General features: G+C 38.2%; 1 protein-coding gene across 7 annotated transcripts in view; it reads right to left on the bottom strand.

The window, feature by feature from the left end:
• Positions 1 to 26,289, bottom strand: part of VPS41 (VPS41 subunit of HOPS complex) — a 116,176-nt gene that overhangs the window by 89,581 nt on the left and 306 nt on the right. The window contains exons 2-6 of one of the 7 annotated variants that reach the window (XM_075142995.1): positions 22,608 to 22,646; positions 9,982 to 10,075; positions 7,142 to 7,201; positions 5,841 to 5,948; positions 2,777 to 2,854 (exon numbers count right to left, since the gene is read on the bottom strand). In XM_075142995.1, coding sequence (XP_074999096.1) covers positions 2,777 to 2,854; positions 5,841 to 5,858 — 96 coding nt within the window. In that variant the 5' untranslated portion in view covers positions 5,859 to 5,948; positions 7,142 to 7,201; positions 9,982 to 10,075; positions 22,608 to 22,646. Of the gene's footprint in view, positions 1 to 2,776; positions 2,855 to 5,840; positions 5,949 to 7,141; positions 7,202 to 9,981; positions 10,076 to 18,073; positions 18,182 to 22,607; positions 22,647 to 25,914; positions 26,023 to 26,289 lie in introns of those variants that run through there. The other 6 variants (XM_075142992.1, XM_075142994.1, XM_075142996.1 and 3 more) reach the window with 6 other exon arrangements.

Here is a 26,289-nt window from a genome sequence, read left to right as displayed (position 1 = left end):
ACTATTCATTTCTGCCATCTCATAAGACAGAAAACATCTGCTGAAAAGATTCTTTCAAAAAGAAAAATTTGTAAACGTCACTCCCCAGGTACACTATTTACTGCAAACAATTACAAGATTTCAGTGGTAATATTGCTTGTTCTTTAATGAGAGATTATTTTATTTACTCAGAACAATTTTTATACACTACTGATTTCCAGAAATTAGTAACAACAGATAACTTCTCCCATTTACAACTTCAGGGTAAAACCATATCTGCCATTCCACCAGTGGAAACATTTCACAGAAGGAATTTGCTCATTTTGGACCCAACAAAGAACCAGAGAAAATACCACTACAGAAAATACTCTTTGCCCCAGCACATTTACAAGGAATACTTTGCATCTATAGGACTTCAGGAAGTGACTCACTTTCTTCTCAAGAAAGGATTTTATTTGGGATTTACAACATGGCAATGCTCTAATGCAAATCTCCTAGGAGGAGAGTCAATAAACAGACGTTGGTAGGAGAGAACAGAAGAAAGTCCCCACCAAACATTTTGATAGCGATGCCTCTAGTCTGCAGTCCAAGATCTTGAAAAGTTCAGGTTAGAAGGAAAATATTCTGACATATAGCAGCCAGTTCAGAATAAACTGTCTACAGGTTCAACAGCCGACAACATTCATTCAGAAAACTTCTCTGTTTAAGCAGCCAAGGATGTCACAGAGCTGTTTTGTTTCTCACATAGGCAGCCCGTTCTGTTCTACAACACTTAGTTCCTTGGAAAGCTTTTCTTTTAAAGGCAAGTGGTCCTAGATCAAAATAATTTTTCTTCAAACTATAAAAAAAGAAAAAAAGAAGCACCCTTTCCACCTGATCCATGATATAATTTATCTGTTGCACTGGAGACACGTACGTTACAAAAAGAGAGAGAAACATTAAGAATAGAATCCAAGAAACATTTCTTTTTCCTATTCTCCATCTCAAAAAGCAGTTTGTAATCAAACAATAGTTTAAAAAGAAATCATTGCCATCTCTATAAGAAGACATGGCACAAAAATCTTCATCCTGAAGCAGGTCAAGTTTGGAAAAGGGATACCCAAGTAAACACTGTAGAGCAGAAAGTGGTTTATATAGCTCAACTTTAACATAAGAAACCACCCTCCCAGCAGGCACTCGTAGGACTTTTTACTAAGGAAAAGCAAAGAAAAGAATAGCAGATTCGGATGGGTGGGTATAAAGAGGATGCAGGATTTTGTTTTATTGTCTTTAGTAGACAACAGGTCCCCTCGTTCCTTGCTCTACACCTAGGCAGTGCCTTAAGTCTTTACAGAAAGAGGAGGATTTCACCTTTCAGAACCAGTGTGGGAGAACAGGGCGCTGGTGATGCACTTAGGAAAAAAAATGGCAGTTCTACAAATGAACTCTTCCAAGTACCTGACACAAGTGGAACGAATCCAAGTCTAGGACATTTAATGCCTGACTCAATAGAAAATCTCCACTTCATTTGAGTGAGTCTTTGAGTTAGTTTTTTACTGCAGAGATAGAAGAGAAGAATTCAGGTACACTTTAATCCGGCCTGCCCCAAATAGATTACTTGGGAGAGAAAGAAACTGTATCTTTATCAAGTAGCATACATGTAAAGTAATCAGAACTGTAAGGGAGACACCAAAAGCTTTTCCTCTTTTGAAATGCAGTCAGCATCTCCTCTGTGGGGCTGATGAACATACAAAGTTAAAAGAAATAGAAGAACATAATTAGCTTGTCTTTCGTTAATACCCAGTAAGGTCATTGTCAATCTGACCAATGCTATATATAAAATTTCCTCCAAAGGTTGTGCCTAGGAGTCTAGGTTTTGGCTGTGATTTTTTTCCCCCCTCCTTGCACAACTGCATAATTAGATTTTTCAAAAATTTAAACAAAACCTTTCACCCCTCCCATGCAGCTAGCTGTGTCAGCTTTAGAACATACGTTCTCTTTGCAAACATGCCAACATCTTGTGATGGATACTCTGACAAGTGCTGACACTGCTGTGAAAAACCAATGCTTGGCTACTAGATTTTGTGACAATGCCAGGAGAAGAAAAAAAAAAAGCTAGTTCTCTTCCTCCCACCTCCCGTGGAAGACAGGGAGTTTGAAAATGAGATATTAAAAAACAAAACAAAACAAAAAAATCAATAAATATCCACAATTAAAAGGAACATTTAATACTCTAGAACAGAGCTTTAGATTTAGCATTTCATTCGTCCTCTAATATCAAGAACCACAATAAGGAAAAAGTCTGCTTCTTCTCCTTCAATCAATACAATCCCTTAAGAGTCCAAGCTTCAAAACATTCACATAAAATATTAGCGTTATATATTTGCAGTAGATAACCTGAACCAGCAAGGCAATCAATCAATTTTCAATTACTTGTGGCAACTAGATAAGATGATAGTGCACACACTAACAACTGACAATAGTCACCTAATGAGCAGGCTCATGCCTTATGGAAGTCACGAGCCTCTGGGTTACATAATTAATAATAGCCATTTACAATCATAAATATGTATTTCCTCCTCTGTCTTCATGAAGAAAGTTTATTATATGTAAACTGAGATGTGCTCATCACAAAACCATCCAGTGTAACTTCTTTTTGCAAGGACCATATACCGCCTCTTATGTTATGGGGAGGGAGTTCCTGAAATGCATTAGTAAAATTTCAGGTGTAGCAAGAGCATTAACTTATTTATTACTTAGTGTATCGCAGAATTTTTTACATCCAAGTAGATGCGTTCTGAATAATGCCCATACTTACAACATCAAACTTCTGTGTGATGTTCCCCTGGACATCCAGTAAATAAACTTTGCCATAATGTGTTCCCAGTGCCAAAAACTGTAAAAGAAAGAGACTGATTACATAAACACAAAGGCACTGCAACCAAAACCACAGCAATGCTAAATGAACTCCGGGACGTTTAGCAGATTAACGATTAGCAGCACTGGGGAAAAAAACCCTACCACCTTCTATAGAGAAAGCTTGTTTTAACAGCACCTAGAGAATAAAACAGGGCTTCAAGCCCGTATTACTACGATAGTGCAAGTTAGCTGTCAGAATGAGTCATGAGGACCCTCATCCACTGACAACTAATGGTGTGTCTGCAGTCCGTACACACTGTCTGATGGACTGTGGCAGCAAATTAAAAATGCAGCACGAAAGCAAGGACCAACACAGACCTGAAATAGTTCCTAGATCCTTTCCGCAGCTTTGTTTCAATCACAATGGTTTCCTTTGGGCTTTATTTTTAATTCTCCTTCATTGTTAACATAAAACCAAAACATTAAACACAGCAAAAGGCCACCGGTAAGCCACTGGTAAAATACTGCTGAATTATGGAAGGTCTCTGACAGTGCATTTAAGCACACAGATAACCACTGGGTTTGCTTTCCTTCACATAGTAACACTCCTATATTGAACACTCTCAAGGCAAATACAGTTTTCCTTGGAAATCTCAGGAGTTTAATTCTGAAAAACAGTAGCAAAGTAAAGAAATGTCCATACAAATGCATGCTATCACAAACTTATTTTGATACAAACAGGAAGGGAATTGATTCTGAGAGATCTGCTGTTAATTGAACCATGTGAACTACACCTAAACAGAAAAGGAAGAACTTCGGTACTACTTGATTTATGACAGAGGTTTCTTTTACTCCCCCCCTCCTTTCAGCATTACTCAAATAGTCTAGGCTCCTCAATTCTCTGTATTTCACTGCATGTGAGCATGCTTCATTGCAACCTATAATGAAATGCTCAAATTTACAGGCACTGCTAAGCGTGTCAGTCAGGCAGCACAATCTTTAAAAAATAACCTTACAGAAAGTCAAGGTTTAAAAGGATTTATCAAAATGGAATTGCTTAAAATGAAATTTCAGTTCAGGCACTTAAAATATGAAGCTACATTAAAAGGAGTCAAAAAAGGGAAAGAAGGGGTTCATTAGAAATTCATCCCCTGCAATGCCTTTCACTCCTGCAAGGTTGCCTTTTTTCAGGAAGAAAAAAGTCCCCCGGGTAAAAAAATCAATACTGGTTAATAAAACATCAGGTGTGCAGACATAACTAGGTATGACTATTCCACTGCACAGGCCTGCTTGAATGCACCAGGTGCCATGACGATTAGTCATCCAGTGCAGACAGCAAGCCTGGTGAAAATATGATGCTTTAGCAGTGAAAAGGAAAAAAATAATTCTGGGGGGAAATTAGTTTGAATGAAGAAGCCAGATCTTCAGGATTCCCAGCAAAGTTAAACTGCTTTAATCACAGGCATATTTTACATAGTACTGTATAATTTTGCTAATGATGACTCTTTAGCAGGGCTTTTCCGGCTCTTGCAGGGAAAAAAAAAAAAACAAACAGAACAAAATAGAAAACACCCTTGTAAAACCTATAACCCAGCTTCATTTTTAAGCTCTCTGTTGTAAGAGACCTATTCCTAAAAGACTCCAGTACCTGGCTTCTAACAATATTGATCCTTCTCATAAATAGTGTATCTAGTTTGCTGGAAAACTAAAAGTGCTGGGATATTTAAACAGCTTTCCTGTACTGTCACTCTTTGTGACACTATAGTTAAAGCTGTATCTGTGCACATCCTTATAGAAAAATCCCATTCATCTTTTGGCTTTCAAAATTTACCTGAGGCTCAGGAAAAAAAGGTAAAGCAAACAGGCCACAGACCAGGAGGAAATGCTTGCCAGTTTTCCAAATATCTGCGTAATTCTAAGTTGTCAAAAACATTTTAAAAAGACTTATTGTTTTCATTCGCACAGTTAAAATAGAAGCTTCATCTTAAGAGCCTCTTGAGCCATGGCAACAGTCCTTTGAGTAAAAGAAACACAGCACAAGTCAATCTAAAAATATCGCCAAATAATAGAGATAGATCCCTCAACAGTAACTGTTAAGCAGCTATTACTGGCTGTGAAAAATTATACATTCAGAAAACAGCTATTATGTTTTACATACTAATAGTTACTTGACAAATCATTAACTCACACTTTCAGATGCTCTTCAGCATTCCTCAATATTTTAAAATGTTATTCAGTATTTATAAAAGAGAAGAAAACTCAGAAAATAAAAAAGCAATTGTTTAAATCACTAAAGAAACATATGAAGTTTCTTACTTTTAAGAACAAAGGAATGATTCTTTGTAAAATTTCTTTACTTTGCATTGTCCATCACTTTGTCCCTTTCATTCTCTTGTAGGTCTCAAACCTACCTAAACTGTATTAAAGCATGTGCATTCCCGCTGCTTGTTTTTAACATATTGAATCAGGGAAGGGGAACAGGGAAGTGTTAGTATGACACACCACCCCCCACGACCCCCCCCCTTCCCCCTCCCCCAAAAAAAAACACCAAAGAAAAAAGGAATATTGTAATTACTTTCTTCTATGCTGTATTAACAGAAACGTGGCTGTCTTCCACAGCTGAATATATGCTAAGCTGGCCCCTAGCATGATCAAGTCTGTCTTCAGTGATTCAGGCTGTACAAATAAGCACAGTATATGCCAATTTCCTTTCGGAATAAAGGAAAGTTGAGACTGTATCCCAATACTAGTTCATAAAACTGTTCGTAATTAAAATCAAGTGAGCATTTTCCCAGTAGCTTATGTAAACATCCCATCTAACAAATCACTCCACCTTGAATTCTCACCTCATTTTCTCACTCAACAGAAGTTTACCGTGAATTTTGTTTATATTAGCGTTGGCTTGCACTGCACCTCTAGATTTGGCAGCACTTCTACACAGAAATATACTGATGCATTATAAGCACAGATAAATACATCAAACCAAGCAGAAGTTCTATCTCTGCCACAAAGTCACATAATACCTTTTCATGCACCGTCATGCAGCTGGCTGCATCCTTCTGGAGAATTTCAGTCACTCCATTAGAAAGCCGTTCATACTTCAGCTTAGGTTCTTCTTCACTCTCATCTTCCTAAATTTTTAAGAGTGTAAGGAAAAGGGAGCGAGAGAAAAAAAACACAAAAACATTTAGAAGTTTATTTTAAATAAAAACAAATTAAAAGATACCCCAAAACTATCACACAGCAACAGGCGAAGATGGATCACTATTGTCTCTTAACAACAGCCATTACAATCAAAAGCCAAACTTTCACATTTTTATCATTGGAGGGGGCTTGGGTTGTGGTTTTTTGTTATTGATTTCTCTTTTTACTCCAAAGTTCTGGGTGCAAACAAAGACTGTATAGCAGCATATCAATTCAGCTGTAAGAGGCACTTAGTTGATATCTAAAAAGCAGGAAAAAATGTACATGTGTACTTCGTTACATAAAGTTAGCCATTCCCAGTTTAGAAGAAAAATATAAAAGGGATGGATATGGAAAAACGGATGATGATAAAATAAAGTGTGCCACTGTAGCCACAATTAACTCTCAGCTGAAGCATGCAGGTTACAAGAAACTTTAAGACCTTTACAAGATGCTGCACCTCTGTAGGAACGATAGAGGCAAAATGCTGTGAACAAAAATAAAAAGAATCCACTAGGAATAAGTTAATTGTATAAAATGCATCAATGGGTTTACGTTTTTTAAAAAAAAAAAAAAAAGAGTATAAATACGTCGTTGCAAAACTGTCTGGGAAAAGGATCTGGACACAGTGTATTCCTATGGATCACCTATATCATCTACACGTTAGGAACTTTTTCTGGTAAATACCGAACTTCCTCTCTTTTTCTTTTCAAGGTATTATCACCCAATCACTACTTAGATGCAAAGAAAGATAATGCATCAAATGGCACAGAGTGAAGAGAAAGGAGACAGCTAAAAAACACAAGCAGCAAATTCATTGATCAAAGAACACCCAACACGTTTAGCTCTTAGGAAAAGAAAATCCAAGGTGCAAAATGGCTCTCTGGTCATAGGCATCTATCTGTAACAGATGGTCTACTGAAGTACAATGCCAAAGCGAGATTTAATAAGCTTCAGTAAGCCTCAGTTAATACTACACATGCATAGACATACACAAACCCATATATCCCTTGGTCCTCACTGGCAAACAGTATACCTGCAATAATAGTCTCCTACACTCACTATAAGTTCTAATGAAACAGACAATGAGTGTGTTTCTCACATAAAACATGTCTTTCACCCCTACGCAACCAGAATATACCAGTGCAGTGCTCTAGTAAAGGAGCGCCTTTACTTCCCACCAACCACTGCTTTCCAATCCCTAGAATAGAAAATAAAAATGCACAGTGTCAGCCTATGGCAGAACTGTATTTGTGCAACATTTTCTTGTAGCTAATGATGTGAAAAATAAATTTGGAAGACAGACATGTTAACATGGTAATAAACCATATTTTGTTTAATCTGCCTTTGGAGTACTGAAGCCAGTCTTTCCCAAGTTAAATATTATGGCCATTTACTACGCATGCTACCACTACACACAGTAATATGTACATACCCTCATACAAAACACATAAAAGCCATACAGACCTATGGAAACATTCAATATTTAGCCCCATGCTTACATAAATATGCTGGAAAGAGAGGCCCTTTTAAATGTTATTTGAGAGATTTATGACAGAATACAAATGAGATTAATATAGGGATGTCAGCAGTCCATGACGTAGCAGTCTGAAGTGAGGTGTCAAAATGTCCACCAAGAAACAATTTTATTCAGTAAATCTTCCACTGAACAAAGTTGTTACTAGACAGAATGACAATGTCAAATTACAGGGCTGTATATAAATCAGCCAAATTCCTTGTGCCTTAAGAGATCCTTAATAAATGACTACAGGGTAGAGGGAGGAGGTAAAAGTCAAAGAAAGAAGCGTACATGTGATGGAAGGAGGGCGTAAGGAAGTATGCGTCCATTTTACAGCAATTAATACCTTACTGCATTTTATACATTGCTTAAAAAGATTACACTTGAAATGCATGGGTAATCATTGAATAAATTCATAAAAGTAAAAATTGTACTCCACTCATCCAGTTTTTATAAGATCCCACATGTTGCTAGAGTCTGGACATCAAATGTGCAACCAACGTGAAAAGTTAATTCTAGTCTCTTGAGTAGTTTGCATAAAAGCATTCATCCATGGACCATTAGATAAAGTTATTGTAAATAAGTTTTGCCTGTCTTATTTATGAGTGAAAACTAAGTAATTTTTCCTGCACATGCATATACAAAAAATATATACTTTCAAAAGTCAGTACACCGAAGCATTCTGCCAGGCTTCAAAAAAAGTAAATAAAATGAAAACTTCAAATATTAGGCACGATGATGTACCCATTTCACGCTTTCTTGACAGGTATCTTTTATGTTAAGTAAAAGTCAAGCTAAAAGGTGAATTGAAACGGGGTGGGGGAACCTTGCTGTAAACAAAACAAAATAAAAAAGGTGATTTGCAAAAATACTGCTTCAGACTCTACCTCATGTATTAAATGCATTTGATGATCTCTTATTCAGAGTATCAGAGTTTAATAATTTTAAAGGTATTTTTCTATCAGGAAAAGCTTTTATGCAGTCTGAACTTCTAAAGTAAACACAAACCAGTGTTAATAAAAAGCAAATCAATATTTTTTGTTAAATTTTAATAATCCTGAAAACCTACAAATAGGTAGCCTGAGTTGAGATGACAGTTAGCTGCGTTTCTATGACAACCTAGAGGAATAGTACAAGCCTTGACTTGCAGCAAAGCTAAGATATAAACAGAGTGACATTTACCCCATACAAGAAAACTCACAGCTTTCCTTTTTTAAGGGGGGGGGGGGGGAAGGGAGGGGCAGAAATCAATTTCTCAACTAAGATGGATTTTTACTAAGTGTTTGGCACTTTTAATTAAAGAGAAGTCCTTTAAACCATCCTAGAGGATTCTAAACATTTGAAAAGAAATCTTATAGCACTGCTTCTTGCACCACCGCTTAATACTTCTTCTGTATTTTCTGCCTAAAAAAAACACTGAATTTTGAAATTCTTGTCAAATGTATTAAGAGAAAAAGAAATATATGGCAGCTTTAAATTCTGATTGGAATGGAGACCCATAGAGCTGACAGGAGGAAGCTACCTTCGTGGTGTGGTAAAATAAATAATGACCATTTTTCAACCACAGGAATGCTAATTTGAAACTCATATTCCATTTAGTTTTCTACTTGCCTTTCACTGCTGAAGATAGCAGTCAAATTGCTAAAAATACGCTTTAAAGAACCTGTAAAGAACAGATATCCATAAACATTTCCCATTGAAAGCACATTTCCAATTGAATGAAATACTCTAAATTAACCAGTAAGACTAATACAAATCCCTTCCTACTAAGAGCTCTTTCATTTGTCACTGCTGATCTCCTGAATTGAAAACAAATTGCTCTTCCCACACCTAACACCTAGTAGGTCTGAAACTCACTACCAACTCTTCTTCTGGAGCAGATTTACAAAACTGAGGAGAGCTGCAAACGTGCAATAAGCTTTCAGAAGGCCAGTGCCACTGCAAGGGATGCTCATCTGCTTTTCTGAATGCAGGTTCGGAACCTTCTTCGGATATTCTGTCCTGTCTTTCCCAGCTTTCCCTACAGGAACAACTGCGGTGGAATTGCAAGTAGAAAAAAAAAAATCTGAAATCAGTCCTCACGACGAAAATTTCCAGAAGGAACCTGTAGGCAGTTCCCAGAGTTATTCCATTAGCCCACATTTGCTCCTGCAACAGAGGATCTGCCCACAGGACAGTCTGTCGCATGAACTACATGCTCTACTGATTGCGGATACTCTAATTATGTTACGGGCACTGACAGTGAAGTGTCATCCTTCCCGCACAATTTGCCCTCAAAGTTTTTCAAAGCCTTTATGGAAATAAACGGTGCATACATTATAAAGCAAGCACCCTTCCTCTTTGCTGCACATCTTCCGTCCAGTCCCAGCTAGAATTCCAATTAATATAGGTGGCCATTACAGTCTCGTTTACACCTGCAAGTTTTGACCTTGCAAAGCATTTAAACTCAAATACAAACATACCTGAGGTCCATCACTCAAGCAATTTCAAAGGAGCCACACTCACACCCTACTGCAACAAGGCCCCAGGGTCATAGGCCTTCGTAAAAGGCCATGTCTTGAACAAAAAGACAAAACAAACAAAGAAAAAAAACACAGTTTACATTTCTTTCATGCTTTCTTTCAAGTTCACATCGATTTCAGAGATTATAAGAAAAATGTTAAATTAGCTATTAGCTTGTTTCCTCCTAGCTTAAAGGCCATTAAAAATGCTCTGCCTCTCTGTATCCAAATAGTTAATGTTTAGGATACATTATAAAATCTCATTAAAAAAATTTAAAAAACCCCACAAAACCCACTCTGCTGCCAAAGTGCAAACCCAACATTACTGCTAAAAAGTGAGAAGAGGCTACTTAGCAATTTGTGAGAGTAATTTTTTTTGGCATTTAATACAGGCCAGATCTTTGGAAACCCACATTGAACCTACTAAGAAATCAGCATTTTCATTTATTTAAACAGTCATCACTAACACGCAGAAGAAAAAATTAAACTAACTAGTTAGAGCTCCAGAATTATTAGTTTACAAACAATGTGAAAATCTCCAGTAGAACCGAAGAAACCAAGTCCATTTATTTTTGAGTTAAAATAAAGGTTCACAGAACATCCTCAGTTATGCAAAAATGAATAAACACATCCTTAGTGCTCTGCTGGGGGCAGCTTCACTTATTACAGAAATTCAACAACAAATACAAAAAAACCCCACAACATAAAAAGACCTCAAGCCCCAGAATGCAGTCTCCAGGAATTACTCACTTCTCTTCTATATGTACAAAGCACAAAGTGCAGCAAAAAACCCAGCAAACTCAGTTGCCAAGATCATGTATTACCATTTTTGTCTTGACATCTTGACTTGATCTAAAGGATATCCATCTCCAACTGCTAATCTTTTTATGGAAATGATGTCTTAATCAGGGGCTCAGACTGGTTGTCTCAGTTTTTTTTCTGAGGGCCTTGTGGGACGGTGGACTGGGAAGGACCTTTCCTCTGCAAATCCCCTAATTGACATGGGAGCAATGAGTACTTATCCAAGTCGCTGGTACCCTGCTGAGAAGTGGAATGGGTGACTTCTAACCACACTGCTATGACAGATGCATCATCAGTGGGGATTTACACCACTCCCGTGGCCTCCAGGCCATCCGCAAACTCTTCCTATCACCAGCATTGCCTGGGAGGGCAGGACTGCACCAGGGAGGAGGCTGTGCAACCCTCAGTTTGGACAAGGGGGTCCAACAAGCACCTTACAAACTTTAGGATAACTGTCGCAAGATTTCCATGAGGAACCAAGCACTGCCCAACAAAAGATACAGCCAAAATTTTTTTTTAACCTTCACCTCATTACCACACCTGGAAATTGTACCGCATCGGTCGTAATGCCTCCTTTGGCCTGGTAAAGAAATGATGATTATTTTCAGTCTTTATCCTCTCCAGTTCAGATCCCAGACCTTTGTTAGGACCTGACTATCTCCCTTCATTCAGGGTCAAAAGATACTGAAGCGCTGATTTATTAATGAACCTGACTTTATGTTTGCTAAACCCCTCTCCCCAAATTCTTCAGAGAAAATACTTGCCTAACACCGAGTCCCTCAGACAAGCAGGTTCACTGTTGCATTAATCTGTCATCTCTAGTTCTCTCTACCCAGATCGCATTTGGGCTAAATGTGGCCCAGATAATCTGATAATCCAGATGACCAGACACAAATCTCCATATTCCCAGTACCACTCCAGGAATATCCATGTGCATTATTTCTCACTTCCTGCTTTACCATCTTTCACACAAAGATATTTACTTTTTCTAATAGCTGTATGCTAACACACTGAGACTTCCCATATATTTTGTACCTAAAGGCAGTAATTAGGCCTGACAAACTGTATAGTTTCTCCATCCTGGAAATAACGCTTCAATTTAGACATCCTTGCTCAGCTAGGACAATGAGTTTCTTCAGCCTGGTCTGGAGGGCAAGGCAAGATGCAGGCACAGCAATGCTTTACTGCAGCTCTGCAGGGCTGGGTCTGCTGATGGGGCTCCTCTGGATTTTGGGATGCCAATGGAAAAGGAAACGAGTGACTGCTCGCCACAATGTTACAGCAGATGGAGGTTGAAGGGGTGGCCTGCTTTCAGAGCACCAGTCAATCCTATCTATAATCCAACTATCCAAACCCAACAGGTTAAGGGTGCTGGCTCCCAGTGTAACACTTAATCTCCACTTCTAAGACTGCACAGTCCTGAACCCTCAGGAGCAAGAGGAAATATAACCTAGCCCTCCCCTAGCCTCCCCCTTCCAAACCTGCTCTGCTTCGTCCCCTGGCAACCCTCAGATGGACCTTTGCTGATACCCTAACTCCCCTCAAACGCTTCACCAAACCCTCCCAGCCTGGACTCCCACCCCAACCTCAACACCTTCCAGAGTGCCTGCCAGGACACCCATTTTCTTACTCTTCAAAGCCATCACGTCCTCCATTGGAAGCTCACTTCCAGCCAGGCAACCCTCATGGCAGAGCAGCTTTCCTATACAGAGTTTTTAATGACTGCTTACAGCCTGGCATGAAACAGCTGTTCACAAGACACCAGAACCCAGCATGGACAGCTCAGCAAATACACTAAATTTGGACCTAAGGAAAAGCAGAGCACAGCTCCCATCCCAGCAGCACACCCACGCCAACTCACAGACGCTCAGGGAGACAGAGATCAAGACTGACCACTGAGCAAAAGGATTCGTAAATGCAGACAATTACCGTCCTTATTTCCGCATCCTCTTTCCATGCCTTAACAGCATAGATGTTCTTCAAATACACGGAAGGAAAAAGCAATTTTATTTTACTAATTCAGGGTTCACATATGCAAGTGAACGTACTGCCTATTTGCAATACATGGGAATACGGCTAGTGAATTAAAACATTAAGCAAAAATTCTGCTACAAGTGAAAACATTATATGGGAGCAACACATGACATAACACATGCAGGAGGATTAATATTCTTAAAACAGTTTTAGAAAACATTAAAAGGCAAGTTGTAACAAATTGTTAATGTCTGTTGATGAATTTAAGGAAGTAACATCATAATGTTGCAACACAGTTTGGAGATCCCTTCAACTTCCATCTCAGATCATGTTTTAAAGTCTCTGTATTATTTGGTAATAACATTGAATAGGTTTTTTGTTTTATTTTTTGAGAACACGAAAATGAAGAAAAACTCCTAATCTTTATCTGCTAAACGGCTTATCATGCTCATAATTTTAAGTATGATAACACCTTGGTTATACCTGTGATGGAGTAAATTGGCCTTCTCCCCCTCTTCCTTGTTATATTCCTATTTAATAGTCACAAAACACTCATAAATCCCACTCTTGCCTTATAATTGCAGGCATCAGATTACCTATCACTCATACTTTAAAGATGAGAGGTAAAAGCTTTAAACCCCATATATGAAACTGGAATTGGTGTATCATCTATTTGATATGAGAAGGTATCAAAGAATATTTTCGGACATTTGTCCACTTCCCTCTACCCTAAAAGCAAACCTGATTTTTGTTTCCCTACAGCAACTTTGAGTAACCTGACCTGCATTAAGCATGCATGGCAGCAGCATCTTACTCTGCCTCAGCACCATTTTTGGAAAGCTCACCTGACTTGATGATGATGACCAGTTCTGGCCAGAAATGGTGGGAGGAGGGAGGTTTGCCTTTGGAAAGTTTTGGAAGTCAAATTTGTCAAAAGATGTAAATTACTGAGGCAGGCAAAGAGGACATATCACTATCTTTGTAAAAGACATAGTTATTTACTCAAATTTCTTCCACTCCAACATCTGACTTCTTCAGTGTTTGCCTCTGATGCTGCCATTTTTGAAGGAAACCACCCACAGGACAACCTATTGCCCACCATTCTGACACGGGAGTCAGAAAAACCCCTAGCACAGCTCAGGTTTCTTCTCACAACAACTGGAACCTAAACACTGGTTTTGAAAAATACTTTAAAGAATCACTATTTCTGGTAAGAATAGCTGGAAATTCACAACACAAAGATTTGCCAGAATTTATGTTTTCATTGTTGCAAAAATAGTGGTGGATTGTTACTTTGTATAATCAAGAAACACATAAAGTGCAATTTAAAAGCCCATTCCGTCCTTAAAACTGTAACACCTCAAAGTCATGTATTAAAGATCTTCAAGTAGATCTGGCCATATCTGCTTTTTAAAGAGATTCCTGTGTTCTAAAATGATGCAAACACCACACCTTCCCTGCTGCCCATTTCTAGGTCTCACTCTGCCTTCTTTTAAAAGAAAAAACAAATCCAAAAGCAAACCAGAAGAAAGCACTCCGTCCTCTGCAGTTTTCACAGATATATCCGCTTGTGCTGAAGAAACAAGTGACACAGAGCAAACAAGGAGAATTACAGCAGAAGAATACATAACTATTGCAAAGTGCAGCTTCATCATTACTGTTTCTCCATCCCTAGGATACGGTTTCCAGACTTGTGTTCCTGTCTCAATGATAAAGGGACTACCTATGCTATTTTCAGGATTAGGATCCTGACTCAATTTCTCTCAATGCAATCAAATCTCTAACACTAAAGGGATGCCAAGAAAAACTCAGACAGGCCTTTAATCTTCAAAAGCCCAGTTTGCTAGGTAGTGCACAATTTTATTGCAAGTTGTTGTTTTATTTACTGTGCTGAATTTAAATATTGACCACTTTACCAGACCCTCTGGAGACTAAAACTTACTGAGAGAACATAAATCTTTTTTCCTCCATTACTTACATAAAAATTTTGTTCCTACAAGAAAATTTTAACAAAGCAGAAAAAATAAATTAGTTGGTTTAAGAATGAGAATAGCAAAGAGCATTTCATCTTGAAGTTACTGGTTGAAAACCAGGTAGAGCAACAGTGAGTGACAGCTAGAAACATCCCTGGTCTTGTTTATTAGCCTGCTTAGCCAAAATTTTGGGGGGGGGGAAAAAAAGAAAAAAAAAAAGAAAAAAAAAGAAAAAAAAAAAGAAAAAATCTCCCAAACAATTTCCTATAAAAAGAGAGCCATATTATAAAATTACTGATCTCAAGTGACAGCCTGGGTAGTAACTTCAATGAGGATGCAAATTACTGAGGCAGGCATAGAGGACATATCATTATCTTTGTAAAAGACCTGATTATTTACTCAAGTTTTGTAGAATACTTGCAGGACAGTGTGGAAGGGCACAGCTGCTCTATTTTGAACCCTATATAAACACAGGCTTTGTGAGAATTAGTATAGTTTGGAATAAATGTTACAATCATTTGGAATAAATACTAAAAAACTATTCAAGTTTCCAATCTGTAGGAGAATTAGTTTCTATTCTGCAACTACTGCTATACGAGACAACAAAAAGCATGAAGACTGAAATTTCTAAACCGTGAAAACACATCTGTGACTTACGCTGCTAAAAATATTTTCCCCTAATTCTATGGTGAAAATACAATAATGTTAGCTCAGTGAAGGAAGTGAAGTGAATAACCTCCCATCCAGTTCCTTTATGATTCCTCATAAGGCAAATCACCAATACTTTCCCAGTATCTGGCTGTAAAATTGGCAAATACAGATTAGGATGGTAAAATTTCACACAGCAGTTTTCTGTTCTCCTCATGCATTTTCTGCAGGGATTTATCTAATACCTTGACCTCTTTGGGAAAATGCAGATACACACCAGGAGCAAGGAATTAAGATGATATGGCTGCCTGTGAATATGTATCAAAATGGGCTGCGTTCACAGTATGAAATGACAAATAGTCGAAAGGCAAAGCAGAGAGCATTTTATTTCTTCGCAAAACTGTTGTGGTATACAGAATGTCACGCTATATTTGCGGAACACCAAGTGAAGATTCACTCCTACAGGTTTGAGGGAGCTGGGCACCAGCCAAGTTGTGAAGCAGAAGTAACACACAGATGACATACTGCACATGAGCAATCATCATAAATGGCATGTTAAAAAAAATAGTAAAAAGTCCATATAGTACAATTTGGTTTGACTTCAATTCCCATCAATTTATTTTATTTTACTGGTAGTTTTGTGCATGGCAAAGAACACCTGAAAACTTTCAAATCCACTGCAGTGTTCAAAAGCACAAGATCAGTCCATCCACATCAAGTGCACCATACAGAGGCAGCACAGGATAGGCTGTTTTATCTTCCATGTCCAAATCCAATTCCAACACTGAAAAATCCAAAGATAGTTCAAATCTCAATGAAACTATACATTTCTACTTGTATTTTTCCTTTTGCTGAGTAAGGAACTTGGGCAAACATTTGTTTTCCCCATGAACACTACTCAAGCAGCCCGGTTGCCACCTTGTGATGTACTGCATGTGAAAACCCTACAGTGCAGTTTTGGGAACAGTAGTTTTTAAAGTTCACCCACTCACCACAGTGGAAGAGCTAGATGGTAAATAGAAGAATTTCCCCGCTACTTTCCTTTTTCCAGCCCAGAATGTTATTCCACGCAGATGAATACGTTTAGTATTTTGGAAAAGCCACATCTGCATACTCTGTTAACACACTAGCTTTGCAATTGCATTTAATTTATGTAGCACGTACAGCAGCATTTTTACTTTTTATGTATTCCACAACACACAGATAGAACAGGCATTTGTGGTTAATATTAATAGCTCATTAAATCAAGTATCTAATTTTCACTCAAAACCAGAAGATATTAAAAGAATATAGCAATAATCCATTTCTCCTGCAAGTCAATCCTCTAACGATGTATATTATAATGTTAGTTACTAGTCACTGCAAACTTGTTTTTCAAATTAATGTATAAAAAGATTCCATTTAAACTTCAATAAATAATTTACTGTGCTCATCCTACTGACTCAAATTGATAAATTATTTGCATGATACATTTTCTCATTAATAAGGAGGAGAACTTTCTATTTGGAATGTATATATCTTTTCCTTCCATTCTCCCCATTTAAAAGGCCAATTTCACTTAAAGCCATGCAGGGGGAAGCAATGCCTCTTCAGATTGGTCAGGTATGTGAAACAGAATATGCTTTCTGAGCATTTTTCTCCCATTTTTATATTTTTAAAACAACTGGAAGAGAAAAATGGCAACCTAGCGTAGAGCTGTTCAATAATAAGGAAAAGAGGCACGATGAAAAGAAGTACTTTGCCAAAGGTCATAGAGGAGACAAAAAAAAGGCAAGGACTGAGGTACAGTAGCCAAATCTACTTTTCAACCATCCATTTTTTGTTGCAACGGTGATGCCCCTTCAAAAGCTACTAGCCACAGAAGAGTTCACTTCTTCCAGTCCAATGCTCCACACTCCATGTTAAGAGAACATTTTGATGGAAACAGAGTATGACAAGGAGCCTTTTTTACCAGATGCTTTATTTACTTGAAATGATTTAATTGCTTTGACCTAATCCAGACCCAACCTACAAGGCTAAGATCTGGAGTGCACTGAAAAGAAAAAGAAAACATCAAGGCTTTTTAGTTGCCTCTTTTTAAGGCTCACATGTTTCCTAACTGTGTTCTTGCTCTGATCAGTTTTCAAAACCTTAAAGAACAAAACCACTATCAATTTCAGCAATAAAAGTGTATCAGTGAGGGATATTTCTAAACCACCATAGATTGTTTGAGCACTGGGTTAACCAAGAATTTCTACAATACTTTCCTCTCTATAAACTCTCATAGAATTTATTAATATAGTGTTTAAATAACTAAAAGAATAAACTAAATGAACAAACATATCCCTTTCACAGGGTACCAGTGATCAAAGATCAGAAAACAGGCCCAAAAAAATGAAGACCAGGAGATATAAAAACGGAAGTGCTAGAATGGAAACATATGCAAACACTGATGACTAGCACACACAAGCACGTAGTAAAAAAACAGCAATGCACATTAATGCAACTTTTTTTAAAAAAACTTATTTTTAATAAATTTTTGCAAAAAATGAACACCTGTATCCACCTGCTGGGTTTTTTTTTTTTTGGTTATTTCCTTTAACAGGCCAACAATACAAAACAAAAAATTTACCCTGCATGCAGCACCTACAAAAAAAAAAATCAGTGAAACTCCTTACATATTCTCAGGATCATTTCATGGGACATAGCACTCATTTTGATTCCAGTGACACTTGTTCCTGAAAAGGTGCTCCCTGTAAAGAAGATACGTACTAGACCAGGGCAATCTGCCCATAGGCCCAGCAGTAAATTAGAAAGGAGCAGAAAACTTTAACAAATAACTAACCAAATTCCAGGATGATAACTTAGCTTTGATTCCCTTATGAAGTAGGAAGGTTCTGTTTTTTGTCACATCATGATTTTAATTTTAACAGTACCTCACACTCAAAAATAGGGTTTGAAACCCTCTCTTTACTTCTCAGAGGTAGGAAACCATCGCTCCATTTTATGGGGGCGGGGGAGGCCGGGGGAGGCACGCAGGCAAGAAAGAGGCAGAGTATAATTAACCTGTACATGAAGTCTGAGGTTGAGACAGAAGCTGTAGGTCCTGGGACCCCGAGGCACGGTTCCAAACATTTTTCTGCTACATGCAAGTTACCTGAAATAATTGTTACTAACTTACGCAGACCAGCAGTTTTCCAGGGTGCAATATACACTTTTAACAAATTAAGTATCAATGGCAATGTTTTGTGCACTACATATACAGTGAAAACACAAATAACATTCACCTGACCTCACAAGATTTCATAGTGTGACATAATGAATGGTGACTCTGCCATACTGTGCAACTACAACACACTGTAAAGAAACACACTCTATAGCAATACAGTGCAGAGCAGCATGGAGGTTCAGGGAGAGTCAAGTTGACTCTTTAATAAGCTTTCTTTTGAATTAAGAGATACAAACCCAGTTCCTCTCTTTATAGAATGCAAGTGATTCATGGGTGCATTTTGCAATACATGCTGTTGTGCGTGCTACTGTACTCTAGTTATTCCTTGTTTTAAATTAAAGAAGATCACTTGTTTCAAATTAAAATAAAAAATTGTTTAAATAACTCCACAACAGTCCATTATGTAATATAACAGGATTCTCTCATTAAAAGTAAAACTTTCAAAGACAAAACTACAAGCTGAGCAGCAGCATCAACTCAAATGCAAGAAAAATATCATTGTGCATCTCACCTTACCACCATGTTGCACTGCTACTGAAGACGGTTTAACTATTTACTTATACATTTATTAGCGTCATCTTTGCTAATTAGCTAGCAAAATTTAAGTATCTGCCTGACAGAAAACAGCTCAACTGAGAAAAGTAAGATTTTACAAAAACAGATATATCGGAAGGAAAAAAATTAATTTGAAAACAGAAATTCAGATTTAGGCTGAACATAATTTTTGCAGACTTTTTTCCTCCACAGTTTACAAACAGCCAAAAGTCAGATTACTTTGTTGTCTATTTTTAAGATCTCATCAAATATGACAGTGCAAACATGTAGCTCCAGGTGCTGTAAAATAAAATTAAATAAGCCAATGAAACCACACTGTACTAGGACTTTTCAGCCAAACAAACCTGCTCAGGCTCAGCCCCAAATGTAGCAGATTTGTAGGTTTGGGTGAAGTAAAGCAAATATACTTCACAAGCACAATTTAAAAAAACAAAACCAAACAACCAAAACCAAAAGATACAAAAAAGAAAAGAATTGTGCTTCAAGACTGCAGTAGAATTACTTAGCAAACCAAGTAAGTTTTTCTCTTGAGAATTAAAAGACTGTGTCAGATATACTGCTTCCTCATTGTATCATGGTACAATATAGCAGTCTGTCTATAGGAAAAGAAAAAGCTTATAATACCCCATATCATATATAAGGATATGAAATAAAAGTGTAAGTTGTACTGTAGTTACCAGGAATGATCTATTACATTTCTACAAATGCTGACACAAGTAACTACCACTATCTCCAACCCTGAAAGGTTTGGTCAACATCTGAGCATATGCACCATCTCTGCTAATTAACACCCCTGAATTTTACACATTCTGATTTAAGCAGCTGAAAAGTATTAAACACTTAAGCAGCCTTAGGATCTCAATTTCCTGGGAAGCAAGAGTTGGAACCAAACTTACAATGAAGGGCTCTTAGCTGATGTACATTCAAGACAGACAATTTTTGCAGACTCCCACATTTGAGACCTATTATAAAGCTCTACCACCAAGTCTGCGCAAATAAGCATCCTGGCATTTATTAAAGAGCCTGTCATTCAAAACAAACCAAGTAGGTAGCAAGTTAGAATTAGCACCTTATTTACTAGGAGCTACTAAAGGAATGATGCTAAAAGAGTTGCTGCACAAAAGCCAACCACTGTATGTTTGATTCTTTAATAGGTTAATGGCACAGCAGTGTAAAAAATACGGGGGGGGGGGCAGGAGGGAAATCTATGTTTCATTTACACATCCAGTTCAGACAGGGACATCATTTAATCAAAAACAGGAATTTAAAAATTACCTTCTTCCACAATAGAAAAGAATTCTATAGTATAACTTGGATATGCATCATGTGCCCTCTGAAACCAACAGTAATAACTTTTAATTTAAATTAAGTGCAAGACCAATTGTATATGCAAAAATCTTTATTACTATGATGGTAAGATGTCTACAAAGCCCACGCCATAAATACTATATTTTTTCAAATGTAAAACAGCACATAGGCTGCAAGGATTAGAGTCTCAGATTCTAATACTGCCACCATAATTATTCAGCTATGAGCCACCCAAAAGAAATCATACAACTTTATGATCACAAAAGCTAAGAGTGAAGCCATCAGCTCAGTCTTATCTCTGACTATATTTCAAATAATATAAGCAAGCACTGACAACATTTAGACATTGTGATTCTACCACCATTTTTGGTTTCTATCTGAATGATCATTAAAAATAGTCTAATGAGTGATATAAACACTAAGATTGTGAAAATTGTTCACTACTTCCTTTAAGTACTTTCTAAACATGGTTTCAAAGTTTCACTTCATCAGCTACTTGTGTAGTGTCAAGACACTACAGACTGGACTTACTATTCAAAGACAACTTACGGAAAGCGTTTTCATAGGCATTAGAATGACAATTGGATTGTTCTTTAGATCCAACATCTACGTTCTCAGTATGAAAATTTCCTTTTCAGTTCTCTATACATGTGAAATTAACATTAAAAATAAACATCAACTTTAACAAAGGTCTTGTTGAAATTGTATGACTTTCAGTTTTGTGAAAGCTGCATGATGCCTCGTTTTACTCAAGGTAAAAACAAACAAAACCCCAACAACCTAGCAACCCATTTATGATTAATTCTGCTGTAAATACTTACTTACTATAGGCTGAAATGTTGAAAGGCCATTAAAAAGGCCACTAAAACAAGCTCTCACTTGCAATAGGCTTTAAATTAAAAAAAGCCTGGGCAGGTAAGTATTTGTGTTCACGATGCTGTGAATGTCAACCCTTGAGAGGATTACTATTCTACTAAATACTGAGTCGTTGCACAGTCATTGTCTGTGTGTGCTTCACATCACAAAGTAACATCCAGAATGAAACCATTTTACACTGGGCAAAAAAGTCTGGTCCAGGCGGCTGTTCCACACAGCAACATTAAAGGGCCAAAGAAATCCCTGCTTCTCACAGTGCCACTGCAGACAGCCACTCATGAAAGGCAGAGGGAAAAAAATTATCCCACAAGAAACAAAGCCACCATCCTCTGCAAAAAGATTTTTTCAAAATCCACCACTGCAGTCTCTGCAGTAGCCACTGTCTTGGAAATCAGGATTTCTGCCTGCTTAGTGCTTAAACCCAGATCCCAAGCACGAAGATTTGTCCCTAGGTAAAGAATAGAAAATCTTCCTAACAGCAAGTCCATTAAAGTTTTGGAAGTCTAGGAGCCACTTTCATTTAGATACATAATGGCTGAAAACACTTTGTCAAGGTCATACCCTGCTCTGTATCATCAGTCCTTGCTGGTGGCCACAACTGAAGCTGCTTAACCACCCTTATTTCTTCCTTCCTGTAGCCATCCTAGACCACACTGAAGTCAAGTACCTCTTTCCAGATCTTTATGTTTCCTTCAATGATGGCAGGTTTGGAGATAGTACACTACTGTTTGGGGACAAATTCTTCAACCTCTGTAGCTCCCTTTCTCTCCTCACCTCTGGATCACTTTTTCCAGCACCTACAGCAGGGTAGGCAGACCTCTCCAGAACATGAGACAATTTATGACAAAATGTCATCTCAAGAACAGAAATGACCATGACTAAATCTAGACCATGAAGTTATTAAATAACACAGTAATTACTTGAATGTAGTATTACTGCATACATAATTACACCGACAATTAAATTTTCATTTGATCAAAACAGAAATGCATGCACTTGAATTTGTCTCAGCATAATTCATTTTACTATAATGGGGCGATTGTGGTTTTTTTTAATATATAAAGAAGCTTCTAACACCAAATCACAGCTTCTTTTTAATAATTTAAGCTCAGCTTAACATTCCTTGCTATATAATACCAGCAAAGCTTCTAAAAACAACCAGTGAGGTAGTATTTTTCCCTCCATACTGACAAACAACTAGCACTGACACAGATTCAAGTATGAAGCATTTTAAGCAGGCTTACCTCAGATTCATCTGTTGATTCCTCATTAGACCTGCTTTCCTGAAAATGACACAAAGAACAAAGGGAAAATTAGCTAAGCACATACATAACTGAAGAGTATTTCCCCTTTTAAAGTACTTTTTTAAGCTTTACTAACAGACAGAAGACAAAGTGAAAGCAACTCAAAGTTCAGAGTGTCCATCCTTTCCATTCATACCCAACTTGTGCTTGCACTTGCAATCTAGGACCATGCTGACACTCAGTGGCACTAGTTGACTGTGATAGTATTGTCAGTTACCCTAAAAGAGAGAGTGATTGGATCATTTGGGAATTTCTCCCTGTGAGAGTTTCCCTCCTTCCAGAAGCGGTAGCAAGTTTTGTAAAGCAACTGCCCATGTCTTGACTTGCAAGGCAAAATAGCATTCTCAAGTTATCCACAAACTAACTTTGGTATCCAACTATTCAGCAGCTAATATAGGCTTATTTTAAACTTAAATAATTCCAAACCATTGTCCATAGAAAACCAGCATTTAATGACTTTCTCTTCCCATCCCATATCAATGCAAGCCATGTGGCTTCCTCTTGCCTTTGAAGCAACTGTACCTTTAAAACATCTCTCTCTGGCAAGACAATGATTCTTACTGTCCTACAAAAAAAATTTTGTAAGTCAACTCCTGCTAATCTCTCACCTGTCCACTGCAAAAATCTGCTGATGCAATGCCTCCTCAAAGAGGTCAGCAAAATGAAGATTTACTTAACGTATTTATCGTTATCAATAGCAATAAAAGGTTGCAACTAATACGCTGACAGTGAATGTAAGCATTTTAACAACAAAATATGATATAAACAAAGAACGAGCAAGAGAGAAGGCAGCATTTCAAATCTTATGAAGTAGTATTTGGACAGTAAGATAAATAGGTACAGAATTTCACCAGAGAAGGCAAAAAAAAAGAGAGAGTTACCAACAGCTAAAAGAGAAATGGAAAGGGAAGAAAATTTAATGCACTGACAACCAGTGTCATTTTTAGTTTGTCACATTTATTTATTTTCCGTGTTTATAAAATGCACTGATTGTGACCTCTAGGCAAAAAGCAAATGCCTCCTTTGCATTAGTGGAGGTTTACCTTTAGTGACCATAGTGACCATCACAACAGACTAGAGATACTGATGGGGGAGAAGAAAAGCAGCATTTCTGCTTGCCACTTGAAACTCAGTGCAAGGTGTTACCATGATTACTGCCATCAGTTTCCTCCATTTTACTTACTACAGCCAAGTCCACCTGTGGAACACACATCCTATACCTGTGTTGTCTATATTCATGACATGAGTTAGGAAATTGCAAGTAGAAAGAACATGGGAGTCAAGGGAAGATGAAGAGGGAGTAAAATCCTGGCATCCTTTCAAGCTTAGGTTTGACTTTGAAAGTACAACTGTTTGTCCGTCAGTCTCACGGGCTCTACTCACAAGACGCAGTTATCTTTCAGGAAATAACAATTTTGTTACATATAATCGTTGTGCATCTTAAGTTCTACTTAACAATAACCAAACGAGGACTGAACTAAAATATTGTGGTGTAACACTGTCGGCCTATTGGACAAGCTAGAGCAACACAGGAAGTCCAATGCAAAATATCACTAGATCCCCAATAAAAAAACTGCCTTTCTCTCCTGAATACCACGAGTTGCCTACTCAGCTCCTCTGTAAATCAAAACTACTAGCACCACCATTTTGGTATTTTGATACACTCACATAATTTGTATCAACAGGAGAATTTGTTTTTTTTAAAAAAAAAAAAATCTGTTCTCCCAAACAAAATAAGCAATTACAGCAAGTGACATTTTTGCTGGTACACATGAGTCTTTCTAGTGCAGTTACACCACTTACATTTTTTCTTCCCCCATGGTTCTAATTGCTTTGGCTATTCAGGAGAACACAAATGTAGGGGAAGCCAGTGACGGGAATCTGTTTTGATTTGGGACATGTATCCTGGTATCCCTACTGTACTCACAAGCACTGCAACTGCAGCTACTAAATTTCATAAACGGCATACAAATTCAGGCAAATGCTTCACGGCCTTTATGTTTTACTGCAGAAAATAACATGCAAAAATTCAGAGGGAGTCTTGGCCTAGGAAAGAAATGCAGAAACTGTATTTGTTCCCTGAGAAGAACTTAGCTGAAGGTGCTTAGAATTGACCTACTAACTCACTTTGCTAGCAACTTACTATGAAAAGCTTTCAGCCTGAGTTTTCCCACTCGCGCAGGCAAACTGGAAGAGCAAACTGCAGTTATGACTGCCCTGGGGTTTTGTTAGGTTTCTCTCCCCTCCCTCCAAATGTATGAGCCAAGAGAATTATCCCCCACTTCTACTTTTTAGTAGCCTCGTAACTGTGAAAAGGAAATCCCTCAACAGGGATTTGTAGACAACCAGGATCCCAAATCATGTAGGAATAGCTGCCATTGGTAGGTCTCAGACTCTAGGGGAAAATCAGGAGTACACTTCAGCCAGGTGGCAAATGCTGTTGCTCAAGCAGCCTTAGAGCAGAGAAAGGGAACAAGGATAAGGAAGCCACAGAAATATGAAGTAATCTCTCACCATTATAATCTCTCACTTAGCAGATCCAAAATAACTTCTCAATAAAGTCTTAAACTGGCTTTCCAACATGATGGACATAGCATTTTCCCTGCCCTGCCTTTACAAACATGAGATGTTATCCACTATATGTTTAGGCCCATAACTTAAAGCCACTGGGAGGAAAAAACCATGAAACTTGGGTTTCAAAGAAACTGTGCCACCACTCGCCTACATCCACAACATACAAATCCTTTTCAGCATGGGTGTACATGCTCCTCACAGGAAATAAACAGAAACGAATAAGGTAACTATCCTATCATAGTCCAAAGAGAGCCAGACACAGGCTGTTTTAATCTCTTATATTACTAGAGAAGGAAATAAGACTTGTCAGAGTTGGTTTTATCCCGAGAACCCTTTCAAATGCTGCCACAGTTAAAAACCAAAGCAGGGGATGAAGCCTGCCCCAAAGAAGCCAGCCCCTCCCAACAAAACCCCCGACAGCTGGGAAGGTGGAAACCAGATGCCAATCTCCAATTAAGATCAATTCCCTTGAGGTAATTCTAAGGCTCTCCCACCTTTAGGCATTCAAGACAGACAAACACCATACAGCTTAGCTGTGTGTCAAAGTCCTGGCTCAGCAAAGAAACATTGAGAAAGTATCTGAAAGGACTGGGAACTTCACTTCTTGTTTTTATTTTATCTTTTTCTCGGGAAGGAGCAGTCTGGGCAGGGGGAGCTTTAGGAGGATACCCACTTTAGAGAACCACGGGTCGCAAGCACCAAACTCCCCAAGTTTTGTCTCAGGAGAAAACTCCCCTGTTGAGATGAGCTCGCTTACATCTTCTGCGCCACTTGGTAAAGGACAGCTTCTCAACCATTTCAGACGGACCCTTCAGCTCTTTAATCTTGGCTCTACAGCGGTGCCAGCTGCATTCCTGAACCCCTCCCGTTCGCCAGCCCCACCGCATCGGGTGTTATCTAAGAAGCGGAGCCCTTCGCGACTTGCGCCGCCTCCCCTGTCCGTCTATCAGGTTTTTTTAGACAAAACCCGATAGGCAGCCTCGGGCAGCCCCGTCCGCGCAGCGCAGCGGGGGAGAGGAAGCCTCGCCCCGCCGCTTCCATCTCCCCC

The sequence above is a fragment of the Calonectris borealis genome, chromosome 2 (genome assembly GCF_964195595.1).
Source record: "Calonectris borealis chromosome 2, bCalBor7.hap1.2, whole genome shotgun sequence".
NCBI classification, from domain to species: Eukaryota; Metazoa; Chordata; class Aves; order Procellariiformes; family Procellariidae; genus Calonectris; species Calonectris borealis.
This window is presented reverse-complemented; position numbering and strand designations above follow the sequence as displayed.